The sequence below is a fragment of the Elaeis guineensis genome, chromosome 3, assembly GCF_000442705.2.
Source record: "Elaeis guineensis isolate ETL-2024a chromosome 3, EG11, whole genome shotgun sequence".
Lineage (NCBI taxonomy): Eukaryota > Viridiplantae > Streptophyta > Magnoliopsida > Arecales > Arecaceae > Elaeis > Elaeis guineensis.
This window is the reverse complement of record NC_025995.2, coordinates 5,845,819-5,858,847: the sequence shown is the minus strand read 5'-3', so window position 1 is coordinate 5,858,847 and position 13,029 is coordinate 5,845,819. Positions and strand designations below refer to the sequence as shown.

Genomic DNA, 13,029 nt, shown 5'->3' with positions numbered 1-13,029 from the left:
GAAGTTAGGTAGCAAAGAAGTGGATAACTAGCTGTGGCAACAAGGTTAGCTAATGGACAAGATATAACTAACCAATGGGCAAATATATAACTAATGTGAATCTACACATGGATAATGCCGATTAGACCACAGCATATGCCGGGCATAACTCGAGTTGGCTCTGTCTGATATCAGTAAAATTTTCTTAGGCCCAATCCCAGCCAAAAAAGTAAAAGACCCGAACCTAATCTGATTGTCTGGGGGAAGGCTAGGGCAAGCTAGGAAGGTTTACTAGTGGTGCATAGCTGGGAGGAGGTACTAAAGAGAGAAAGAGAGGGAGGCAGTGGAGGTCAGCAAGAGCAGGTGCAGAGAGAGAGCGAGAGAAAAGGTGGAGGTGGTGGCCAGCAGAGGATGGTGTTGAAAGAGAGGAGAGAGATGATGACCAGCTAGAAAAGACGTAGTGAGAGAAGGAAGAAGGAGAGGGAAGTGGCCTGTTGGGTGTGCGTGGGGAGGGAGTGGAGAGAGAGAAGGCCAGGTGGAGCCAATGGAGTGACAAGTGGCAGCAGCAAGGAGAGGACACAGAAAGAAAGGCAGGGTGAGCGATTTAAAGTTCTCCCAATCCCCTTCTCCCTTTTCTAAATTTTGAATTCTACATTAGGATAAAAGGCAGAAATAAACAATATAAATACAAAATTATAATATGTATACATATGAGGTCGCTAGGCTCCGACCAACTAGATTTGAGCCCAAATCCATTCGACTTCCCCACCATCCAATGCGCACAGATCTCCATGCAGAGAAAAAAAGTTAACGGCCGTTTTTTTCCACCCGTTTGAGTTTTGAGAAAATATATATATATAAAAAAAAAGGTTAGGCCATTAATACAAATGGGATGGAAAAATATAAAAAAAGCCAGCCCATTAATACAGATGGGATGGAAAAATATAACAAAAGCCAAGCTATTAATGTGCATGGGATGGAAAAATATAAAAAAAGCCAAGCCATTAATGCAAATAGGATATAAAAAAAAAAATCAAGTCATTAATATAGATGGGATGAAAAAAATATTAAAAAAATAGGCCATCAATGCAGAGATGGGATGGGGTGGTGGTCGAGGTTGTGTTTATTCTGCAGCATTCGTGTTTATTCTAGAATGTTTCTGTTTCTTCTGTTTGTGTTTATTCTAGACATATTTATGTTTATTCTAAAAGGGTTTATATTTATTGTATTTAAAGTTTGTGTTTATTGCCGAAAAATGGAAAGTGGCCGGTCCCACCATTAATATAGACGTGACAAGTCACTTTTCGTCTCCCTGCAATCAACACAAACTATGTAAGATAAACACAAAGTTCGGATAGAATAAACACAAACCCCTTCAAAAAAAAATACAAACCTATCTAAAATAAACACAAACGAGTTCAGAATAAACAAAAACAGAAAAAACAAAAACACTCCAGGATCAACACAAATTCGGCAGAATAAATAGGAAACTCCAAAATAAACACAAACTCAATCCCACCCCTATCTCATCTGCATTAATGGCCTTTTTTTATTTTTTTCCATCCCATCTGCATTAATGTCTTGGTTTTTTATATTTTTTAACCCTAAATAGATAGAAAAGTGGCCGTTAACTTTTATTTTGTTGCATGGAGATCCATGCAGATTGGGGGGATCAAACAGTGGAGAACTCGACCGGATTTGGCTCCAAGTCCGTCGACCATATTCTAGCCTACCTCTATATGTATTAACAGGTTAGGGGTAGCTTAAAAAATGCCAAGCCCAACCTGTCTTGATTTTAAATCAGACCTAAACTTTTAGACTCAGGCAGGCCCATCAGGCCTAAAACCTTAGCTCAAGCTCAAGCTTGGGAAAAAAAAAATCATGCTGAGCCGACCCAAGCAGGCCAAGCAGGTTTTGCTTAGGTCCAATGGCAATTATCACACAAGCTCAAGAAAAAACAGGCCATACATGGCAACAAATTAGTCAAGAGCTGTAGCACGCATTTCCACACAACAAAGCTGTTGGAATTCGGGATTTGGTGCATGCATATGTATTTCAAAAACTTTATTTTCTAAACATCGCAGCGGAGAATAAGATTAAAATACTTTTAATCTGAATTATGAATGAATGAAAACATAAAAAGACATGGATCTTTCTCATATGCTGAAATTGATATATGCTGAATTCAGATTGTGATCAAATCACATACCTGTTTCGCAATCTTTTTCTTCGAATCTGGATCTGGAAGAGAAGAGGTTCTCTCTTAGCCGCACAAGTGTCTGACCTCTACGAGTATCCACTCGGGATCAGTCTGGAACAGTCCTCTTTAATCTGAATTTTGGTTCTCTAAAATTCAGCCTGCTAAATCTGAATGAAGCCTGAATCGCGATTAACGCTTGATCTTTCTCATTGATCTTCTTCTTTTCCTCTTCTCTAGAGTTTCTCCTTGCTTTGTGCTGCTACAAAACACCAGCAACTAGCAAATTGTGGGACGCCCAACACCTTGGGCGTGGAACTCCTTGGGACTCGCGTCCCAAGGGATGGGCGTGTAAAACGCCCAAAAGAAGAGAACGGGAGAGGAAGAGAGGGCATAGGGAAAGCCTTTGGGCGTGAGAAGCTGCTGGTTTGGATACTCTAGGGACTTTAGGGGAGGTCCCTTTAAATAGACATGAGGATTGAATCCTGTTCAATCTCATAATACAAGTCCTACTTGCATTGGGTTTCCTATTAACTTAAGTTATTCTACTTACTTTAGGAGACCCTTTAGGCGCCAACAATTGGGACCTTCGCACCCATAATTAGACACCCCAAAACACACCTAAGAGACGCCCCATAAGAGAACTAAAAGCCCTCTAATCAATGGACATGCCCAACTTGATCAAATCAAGGTGGTGCCCAAAAATAACTATCAAAAAAATTAATTAGGAACTTGCACCCTTAATTAATATGATCCATAACCTTAGACACCCAATAATTGGAGTCTCATGAATCTTATATTCATGTAGGTTATAAGCAGGTAATTAAATTAGAATTATCTTATCAAATAAGTAATCCCAACGGAAAGAGAAATTGGGTCCAACCATGTGCTAGCAAGATTATCATGAACCTAATGGATTTTTCTAAACCCATTTGACACTTCATAAGCTTAATTACTTATTCCAGACCTAATCCCTTTGTTGTGTGACCCCATAGGTTCAATTATATCTGATAGTAAGATATACAATGATCTCCATCATTGTATCATTGAAATTCTTTTCAATAGGTCGGAACAATTCCACTCTAACTCAACAAAGATTGTCGATCCAGAACGATCCTAGTGAGCTCTTACAATCCACCAGTGACACCTAGCAGTATGTAGTAGCAACCCAGTAGAACTGAAATGAACCTCTAGGTGTAGTTAACGTGTGATTCGATCCCTCTATCGTGAGTTCCGACTAAATGGCAGGTCATGGATAAATCGTCGAACCTCAACATCAGTCATGTGATAGATTCGATTAGCTCAAGTTCAGTTGTAACTTCTATGAACTCTTTTCCATCAATCACACTACTATGGCCATAGATTCTTTGACTTAATCTTTCAAATCTCATAGGACTACTCTCTATCAAGGTCGATAGATCCTATCTTGATACGCACCCTACTCTTACAGTGGACCAACTGTCACCAACATCCATTACAAGGGCTCATTGAGATTCATGTTTATGTGTCAGTCAAATTTCAGCAGCCTCACTGCAAGTAGCAGTATCATCTCAAGTCAAAGGATCAGTCATACAACTACAGCATCGAGACAATCACTGACGATTGAATAGAAATCCAAGTGATCTCTCGTATCGTCACGCTCAGTACTAGTTGTTCTCTAACAACCACCTGTACTCGTCATCCTGTGTCTCTACACAGTAGACCAAAAACTCATCTATCCCGAAGGAAGCGATTTGTACGCCAGTCTATCCGGATCTATCACCGTCCTCATGATGATCCTATGACCGAAAGCATTTAGAAATTAAATACATGTCTCTAATTCTCAACACTTTGAGAATATGTATCGAAACTAATTCCATGGACGATTCAAAGACACATCACACTTGAATGAAAAAGAAATTGCTTTTTTATTGATCATATCAATATATTAAGTACAAAATTGTGCTCTAGAATTATTACAATATGTCAGCTATATAGGCTTTTAGGACATACATCAAACAAAAGCAAGACCGAAGAAACAAAGACATAAGATGTCAATGCATCTGAGGCAGCAGCAGGTAGTGTAAACCTGCTTTTCAGAACATAATAAACTACGGGTTTTACTTCAGAAATAAATTTAAAAGCAACAATGTGAACTGGAATTCTTAAATGAAATTATCATGCATTCACATTTTAAACTCAAAAATTTCATTCTAACCATGGACCAAATAATAGCATGCTGAATAAAAGGAATTCAGCTGCACCTGACCAACCAGGTGTTCATACAGCACAGATGTGAATTGATTGATTTTAGGACATCACAAATTTTCACTTGGATAGGAAAGCATAGGAAAAAAAATGATACAACGGATCAAATGTCACTGCCAAACAAACTAGCAAGACTGCGAATAGTTTTCAGATATGTGAGAGGCAAGTAACTAGATTATATTTAACATTTAATTTTATCAATATGATTTATTCCAGTGCCTTTTGTCTGGAATATAAGAGCTTACAGCAAGGGGAACATCCAAGGTCATTTGGATGCATAACATTTGTTGCAAAAGATTTGAAAAAATTAACCTTACGACTAAGAAAATGCTGCAGATCTCTAATCTGTTCGAGTTCTACTGAATCAAAATCTGCAGTATTGCAAACTTAAGTCTACATATAGCATTTCTTTAGTTTCATTATAATAATAATGATAAGATCATATCAACTAAACTAGGTTCAGAAGTAAACAATTCAACTAATGTTTTCACAAATATTTCTCACCATCTTCATAACCATCACAAAAAGAGATACCTTGTCTGGAGACACAAATAGAGGATCCTCAGGATTCTCTCCCTTCAACTTAAGCTTCTGCTCTTCATTATTTTTAATTGCCTGAGAAACATTTATCAGAATGTGTGATAATAAGTAATGAAAATAAATTTCAACAAGTCAATTCGAACACTAAAACTGTGTGGAAATATGCTGATCCGAGGTAATTTTCTGAAAGCATGAATACACAAAGGAATTTTATTTGATCCGATCCAAATATCAACATGAAAAGAATTTACACAAGCGATAACCAAAAAATAACCACAAAAGTAAAAATAATAAGGTCAGATATTATACATTTAACTGGGATATCTTAGCAAAATTCATAAAGAAAAAGCATGGATCTAAATTAATCTCTTGTTTCATTATAACAACCTTTTGAGAGATGAAAGTTGATGATGCCAATATTCAACCTTTACAATCTCCATATTCTTTGAATTATTTTGCTAAATTTGACCATTCTTTCCTGAATGAAATGATTCTAAAAATAACCAAGACATCAATGTCATACAAATTTTCTTGAGCTTTACAGCCTTAATAACTTTGACAGCATGAAAACTACCATGTTTAATAAAATATTTCAGTAAAATTTCACAAGCTAAGGCAGACCAATTGATAGTCCTAGATCGCTGCTAATCTTATAGCATAAATCAACCAGAACTATATATGTCTTGAGTCTCAAAAACATTCTCTAGCTATATTGCTAATACAGTCTTTCATCAGATTCCACCCTTTATTCAGACTCCTAAATGTTGCACTCAAACAATTTGCCAGGCATTTTACTTATAGCTCCACTGCATTACTCATAGTCATCTTTCGCCACTATAGCTATTGGCCTATTGCTCCTTGTGTTCATATCAATAATTTAAGAGACATGGACGGTAACACATAGATTCTAATGTGTTATTGCTACTTGTCTAAGAAATGGTAACCATTATTATACGTATAGCCTGACAAGAACAAAGCCATACAAGACTAGCATAGGATGGTCAATCACCTGTTGAATACGAGTACGCTTCTTAAAAATTTGCTCTTCATAAACTGCAACTGCTTGGATAAAATGTTCAACTCGGTCCAATGAAACCTAAACAAATAAAACCATCTTGTGTTAAAAAAAAAAACAACATTAAAGCAGAAGCCAATTCAACTCAATCATCTAATTTGCTGTCTGCAGATACTAAGCTAAGAATAAGAAGCATTAAAGAAAAATAGCATTAGAAGTAACACATCAAAATTGAATTAACGTGTCAGTACTCAATACAAGGACAACAACATGTTTTTCCAATGTAGAGAGAATGTACTGTTGCTTCTTTCAGTTATCAACCACATGGTTCACAACCTCTGGAAAAATTAGAATCATAAGGTAGAAGCAGCTAACTGTATTTAGAATGACTTTGATTAAAATTGTCAGTTGCGGCTGTATGGATGCATGTCTAAGAGCTAGATCCTTTTAGCATCTAACAATTTCCTCTTACGGAGCCACATCCAAGTGTCATATCAATGTCCTTGTTAATTGTCAGGTACTGGTACATTGGGCTGTATCAAAAGGTCTGGGTAACATAGACATGGAAAACAATGAATAGCATGAGGACAAGTACACAGGCATCCAAAAAAAATATTATTGCTTGCTGAAAAAGGACATGTATTCAGCTTAAGAATTGCTCATATAACTAAACAAAAACAAAAAAAGTGAATTTAAAAATCATATGGAAGCAGCAAAGAAAAGAACATAAAAACAGATAAGAGAAAATAGTTTCCTCAACTATCATGTTCATTCTTCAAATGGTAAGAATTGTTTAAGGATGCTCAACTTCCTTCAAGTTTCACATTATTTACTTAGAATTCACAGAGAAACTCATTATCACTAGCCCATTTTGCCAGAGAACTTTAATCATGTTATTTTTGTTAACTTTCATGTTATTTTTTTAACTTTCATTTCTCAAACTTGACATGGTAACCTCTGTAGACACCCAATTTGACCGCTGCAAAAATATCTGGGTGTCTATAAGCAGTGCCGTCAAAGGCACTCCAGGCATGAGGCGAGAAAAGGAAACTCTTGAGCATTTTATCATCCCCAGGCTAGGCAGGTTTACTGAGGTGATGTGAAGCTGTTCACCTTGGACAAAGTGCAAGGCATTTGAGCGAGCGCCTTGCCAATCTCTAGCAGCAATATTCTTGTCCCTTTTTGCCCTGCTTTAGAGATCTGATAGCATCATATGGATGTTGATTTTGGTTTAATAGAACCCTTACAATTAAAGGTGTATTCTAGAGTTTACTCTTTGGCGTTATGTGTTGTTAAAGAAACATGAAACATATTTCAGGAAGCAGTATTCTGCTGCCATGTTTGAACTTTGAAGCTATTTAGGAAGTCTAGTGGTTTATTTTTGCTGAATTTTGTTTAAAAACATGGAATAGGGAGTGGTATTTTGAAATGGTGTTCTGAAAGATATGAAACATGATATCTAATGGTCAAGATGATCATGATTTAGGATGTTCAAACCTGAAAAGTTAATTTTTTGATGTTTGTATAATCTTAGATATTGAATATTGTTTATTTTTAAAACAATTTTAGAGCTTTCACAAACCAGCACCATGTTTTCTTCACGAAAGGGCCTTTTTGGTGCCTAGCACCTCGGGCAATATGGGGCTCTTGCCACCCTAAGGGTGGTATTTTCTCTTGCCAACCTTGTCTACAAAGATAATCATTATTTGGAATGTAATAGCCATTTAAAACTAGTAATTATCATTTTTTGTGAAAATCTTTATTTTCAAATCAGTGCAGATTTTTATGCTTCTATTCAAATAGCCACACTTTTCTAACGCATCAATTCAGAAGTTTCCATTTTTAAAATTTAAAAAAACAAAATCTGAGTAGATGCATAACTGACATGTTAATGCTTATCACTTGTGTGTTCATTGGGAAAATTCCTTTCTTTACCAAACTTTAGATTTAGAATTTCAATCTTTTAAATCAATGCCTAATTCTTGTGTCTGAAATGGTGCACATTTTCCAATCTAGAATCAAAATATTTCCTTTCTTACAAATATACAGATCCTTTTAAATCTATGTACTAATGCACCACTTTAGTGTGTTAATATAAAAACTTCCTTTTTAGAAAAAAAAGATGAAAATTCAAAGTATGGGAACTGCTGCATTTTTTAAGTGTGTTTGTTTGAATAAATGCATATATTTGCACAAAAAATAGAATTTTTTCCTTTCATACCTCAAATGCATAGCAACAAATTAAAAATTTTTAGCTGCCCCCGCATACCATTTTCTCATGCTCATGCTTTACCTGTGTTGCTCTCTTCTTCCACTTTAAGCCCATTAATTCTCATCTAGAAGTAGGAAAACTACCTTAGAACTTGTTTGGTTGATGGAAAGTGGAGGAGAAAGAGGCACTTCCTGGGAAGTGGAGAGAGAGCCTCTTGTTTGATTGGAGTTTTAAGAGAAAGAGTGGAAAAAGCCCTTCTCATAGGAAATCACTTCCCACATTTCATGGGAAGTGGAAACTTATGGGGGAGGTGGGTTTTGACACTTTCCATGAGATGGAAAGTGGTGCTACTTTTTTGTTTTCCAAAATATTCCTTTAGATCCGCGACTAAGATTTTACAAAATATCAATGGATGGTTAGAATAAAATACTGAATAGTGATATAATATTATATTAATATTATCCTAATATTCATATGAATATAATATTAATATTATAATATTTATTATATTTTAATATTATTTTAATATTTATACTAATATGATATTTTTATTAATTAATATAATATTTATATTAATATAATATTTATATTAATATTATATTATATTTATATCTATATTAATAAATTTATTATATTAAAATATTAATATTATATTAATATATATTAGTATTATATTAACACAATAAATTATTATAGCCTACTATTATATTATATTAATATTATATTTATATAAATATAAATATAATATTTATATTTATATAAAGTTTATGAGCAAAAAAAAAAAGATATAGTCTTATATCTACCAAGGATATAATAGATATTTTATACAGTTTTCTAAAGAAAATGGGTGCTCAACCAAACATAAGCTACTCTGCAATAAGTCACTTTTCCACGATCAACCAAACATGCCAAAATCTTATTCCTAAAAAATAACTTTCCAGGAAGCTACAAAATGGATGCTCAACCAAACATAAGCTACCTTGCAATAAGTCACTTTTCCATAATCAACCAAACATACCAAAATCCTATTCTCAAAGAATAACTTCTCAGGAAGTAGCTTCCTGAGAAGCTACTTCTTGAAAAAAAAAATTTCTTCCCGTAAACCAAACGAGTCCTTAGTGTCACATAACATCTTTCTCCACCTAAAACCTCTCTTTCCATCCATGCTCCATTCATGAGCACCCATCTTTGACCCATACACCTTCTTGCCACCTACCATCCATCCTTCATCCACCATTCTCATCCCTTTGCACGATGATAAAGAAGTTGAACTTGTTGGGGGTTAACACTGCTTGAAGAACTTGGATGGTTTACATCAAATTGAAGTTTTCCATCTTTTGATCTCTCCTCTCAATTCCTCTTATTTTATTTTATTTAATGTTTGATTGCTTAGTCTGCACCCATTTCATCTTCTTTTAGCATAGAAAATTATTATTTTCAAATACCTTGGGGGTTTTAATTTGAGCAGGGAGAGTTGATATCTTCATCCATCTCGTCCCCCTAACCCCCAACCAGGTGCATATCATCATCTATTTATTATTTTTATTAGTCTAGAATGGATATTGTACCCCTATAATGTTTCTGATTCTTCTCTTTTTCTTTCCTAGGTCATCTCTACGAAGAGCCACTAGACAGGGCACGCCTTGACCTAGAAAGGCAACCCACATCAGAAAACCTCGCTGGAGCATGTCATGAAAGAGTAGAGCTTCCCACAAGCCACAAGAAGCAGGGGTGGCAATCATGGGCCTCCTTAAGCTAGGTCAAAAAACAAAGTCTAAACCTCATGGCAACCCTTCAGTAAGTGTGAAGAATGGAAAAAAACAAACCCAATACTGTCAAGCAGTATAGAGGTTATCAACAGTTAGGAACACTGCTAGTTTTACAATTAGCAATTAGTTAGAACATTTGGCAAGTGGAGAGGGAACTAGGCACCATTTGGATCAATAGATTAGTACTTCTAGATATGGTTTTATGCTATCCACACTGTGCCTCTGATCATCAATATGTTGAACTTGTGGAGGTATTGATTTAATCAAGTCAAAGAATTCAACATCAACAAAGATATCTATTATCTACTGATAACCTAAATATACAAAGAAGAAAACAAATGCTCATGAAAAGAAAAAGGGCTTACAAGCATCAATCCTATTAGAATGCAACTACAATGGTACCAGCATCTTAAGATAATCATTCTTCACACCAGACACAATCATCCCTTGCTAAAGCAACTAAAAAACTTCTAGCATTTTGCTCAACGAAATCTAAGTAATAATATAATTACCTCCCCTGCATGTGTGAGATATCCACCCATAGCTCTAAACTCTCTCCTATAAACAAACATTAGTAGATGAATTGCACCCTGAAAAATAAAAAGCACTTTTAGCACAAGCATACAAAATAACTGAAAAGAGTCTAAATTGTAGATCACTCAAACATTTTTTTTTTAAGTATCCAAAATTGAAAAGGAATAAAATGATGCTATTGATTTGAAAGGAGACCGCTTCTAACATTTGACTGTTGTTAAACTTATAGACTACAATTTGAAATTAGGCCTATCACAAACCTCACGGATTTCCAAAGTGGGCATATGTGGGAGAAAATCATTTCCAACAAAGAAACATAAAAAGACAAAATCATCCACAAGCCGCTCAAAGTTTATCTCAAAAGGAGAATCAGGAATTTGCATGTCATTCTCCAAGTACTCTCGCAAAACCCAGATATTAAGGAACTGCAGAGAACAAATGATTAAGGATAGGCATATAATGTAGCCAATAAATGTTGATATCAAACTACATAAAAGAGCAAGAGAAGAAACATTGCACTGTTTAAGAAAACATATGAAAAACCATTTGTAGATTATGAACTGAACCTGATATTTCTTTTTGTGAATTGGGGTGTCATTCACAGCCTGCAACTCTGAAGTTTGTTTATCAGCATTACCTCTACAATCAGCAGCAAAATGCCCAATTTTGCCACAGAGAAAACATTTCTCCTGCTGTCCAGGCATCAAGATCACCTGCATGTTCAGTTTAAGGGATCTTCAGTCAAACCTTAACTTATATGCAACAGTTACAGGTACAAATCAGAAGTAAATTTATACTGCAACATCAACAAAATACAGCTGGACTTTGAGATCCATGAACAGAGCACCATACATGCTCAAATGAACAAACAAATGCCCATTTGCATCAAGTTTCTGGCATATATCTGATGTTCGCAGTCATAACACATGGAAACTTTTGTTTTCCAATTGGTATAACTAACATGCATCCATGAACCAGACATGAATATCTAAATAGCATAACTGTGGGCATAAACATGAGGGAAAGAAATCTATAAACCTCTCTTAAAATTGAGAAGTGAACCTCATGAGTAGCCAAAGACAGCATGATCAGATCTGCATCCTGCACATAACAGATCCACTAGGCATCAAGAGAACAGAATATAGAACTTTAGAAAGAATGGAGTCCAAAAATTAAAAAACCAATAGATAAAGTTAAAAATTACAAACTCACCAATCCATATAGACAGTGCCGTGTGTTTGGATCATAACCAGGCAGATTACGCTGTAATCTGATGTAGGACATGATTTTGTGTTCTCCCTCACCAGGAACATTCGCATCAGAGAGTATAACCTTCAAATAATTATCCAATGCAATGCTCCATGAATACATTTAGAGAGAGAAGTATCCTGAAAACCAAAGCAATTTTAAGGAAGTAAAACAAGCAATGATTGTACAGCTGAGTAAGGAACCAATATAGGATCCTAACACAGACATCTACTTGATACCGATCATATGCAGACCTTAATATATTGCCAGCCAGAAGTCCGGTTCAGTCTTAATTGTATATAATACTGAAGCGCAACTGAGAGCACAGCCATAAACTGAGTCCCTGGAGTGATAACATTTGAGTCAGATGTTTCAGGCTTTTGCTCAGGGGACAAATTCCTTCCTTCAGCCTCAAACTCTTTTCTCAATCTTTCCTCCTCAGCGGCCTGAGAAACGCGACATATAGGTACTTGAACAAATAGATGATTCAATGTCTATTATTATAATAATCTGGAAAATGATATGCATATGCTTACTGCCTCAGCTGCATCCTTTGCAGCTCTAAAACGCCGAGAGCGCTGTTGATTCATTTTAGCCCTGGGAGCAACACCATCTGCCAAACTAAAAAAAGTTAGTATGTTCAGCCAGTTCATTCCAAATATAAAATAACTTAATTCAAATGTCAGCATGTCATAAAATCAGAACAGCTCACCTATTGCCATGTATAGCAGCTTTCTTGGGCGAACAAGCCCAAATAGATGGTCAATGTAGGCAAATATAGATCTAAATACATCGTCATATGTGGCAGGTGAAGGCTGCGTCAAAAGAACAACCATTATTGTTCAAATACTGATACTAACTTTGGTATAGCTCACTTTGGAAGGTTTGCATATCACTATTGCGAGTCCAGAACCCAAATCAAAATTGCGGAGGATGCTGTTACGTTAAAACGCACTCAAAATAGCATATCAAACTATGAAATGAAATGAACTAAAGGTTCATAACAAGAAAATAAGGTAAGAAAAAGAATGATGGCATTTGCACATTTTACCACATTTCAAGATTCCAAAAATATTGATCGTAGTTTGTTGACAAATCTCATATTCTCCAATATATACATGCATGTATAGCACTGGAAAACCTTTTCAATAAGCAATTCACTAGTAAAAATTTATGTATACATGCATGTATGGTACCAGAAAACCTTTTCGATAAGCAATTCACCTGATAAAAAGTTTTGCATGACGCCTGTAGACGATGTGAGGTTCAAGTCAAGAACATAAAATGA

The 13,029-nt window shown here is 35.5% G+C and overlaps 1 protein-coding gene across 3 annotated transcripts in view; it reads right to left on the bottom strand.

The window, feature by feature from the left end:
* LOC105042290 (5'-3' exoribonuclease 4) overlaps positions 1 to 13,029 on the bottom strand; it is a 32,169-nt gene that overhangs the window by 16,670 nt on the left and 2,470 nt on the right. The window contains exons 2-11 of one of the 3 annotated variants that reach the window (XM_010919428.4): positions 12,454 to 12,556; positions 12,278 to 12,354; positions 11,996 to 12,187; positions 11,706 to 11,825; positions 11,556 to 11,594; positions 11,060 to 11,206; positions 10,754 to 10,918; positions 10,472 to 10,549; positions 5,973 to 6,059; positions 4,958 to 5,038 (exon numbers count right to left, since the gene is read on the bottom strand). In XM_010919428.4, the coding sequence (XP_010917730.1) occupies positions 4,958 to 5,038; positions 5,973 to 6,059; positions 10,472 to 10,549; positions 10,754 to 10,918; positions 11,060 to 11,206; positions 11,556 to 11,594; positions 11,706 to 11,825; positions 11,996 to 12,187; positions 12,278 to 12,354; positions 12,454 to 12,556 (1,089 nt within the window). Of the gene's footprint in view, positions 1 to 4,957; positions 5,039 to 5,972; positions 6,060 to 10,471; positions 10,550 to 10,753; positions 10,919 to 11,059; positions 11,207 to 11,531; positions 11,595 to 11,705; positions 11,882 to 11,995; positions 12,188 to 12,277; positions 12,355 to 12,453; positions 12,557 to 13,029 lie in introns of all 3 variants that reach the window. The other 2 variants (XM_010919426.4, XM_010919430.4) reach the window with 2 other exon arrangements.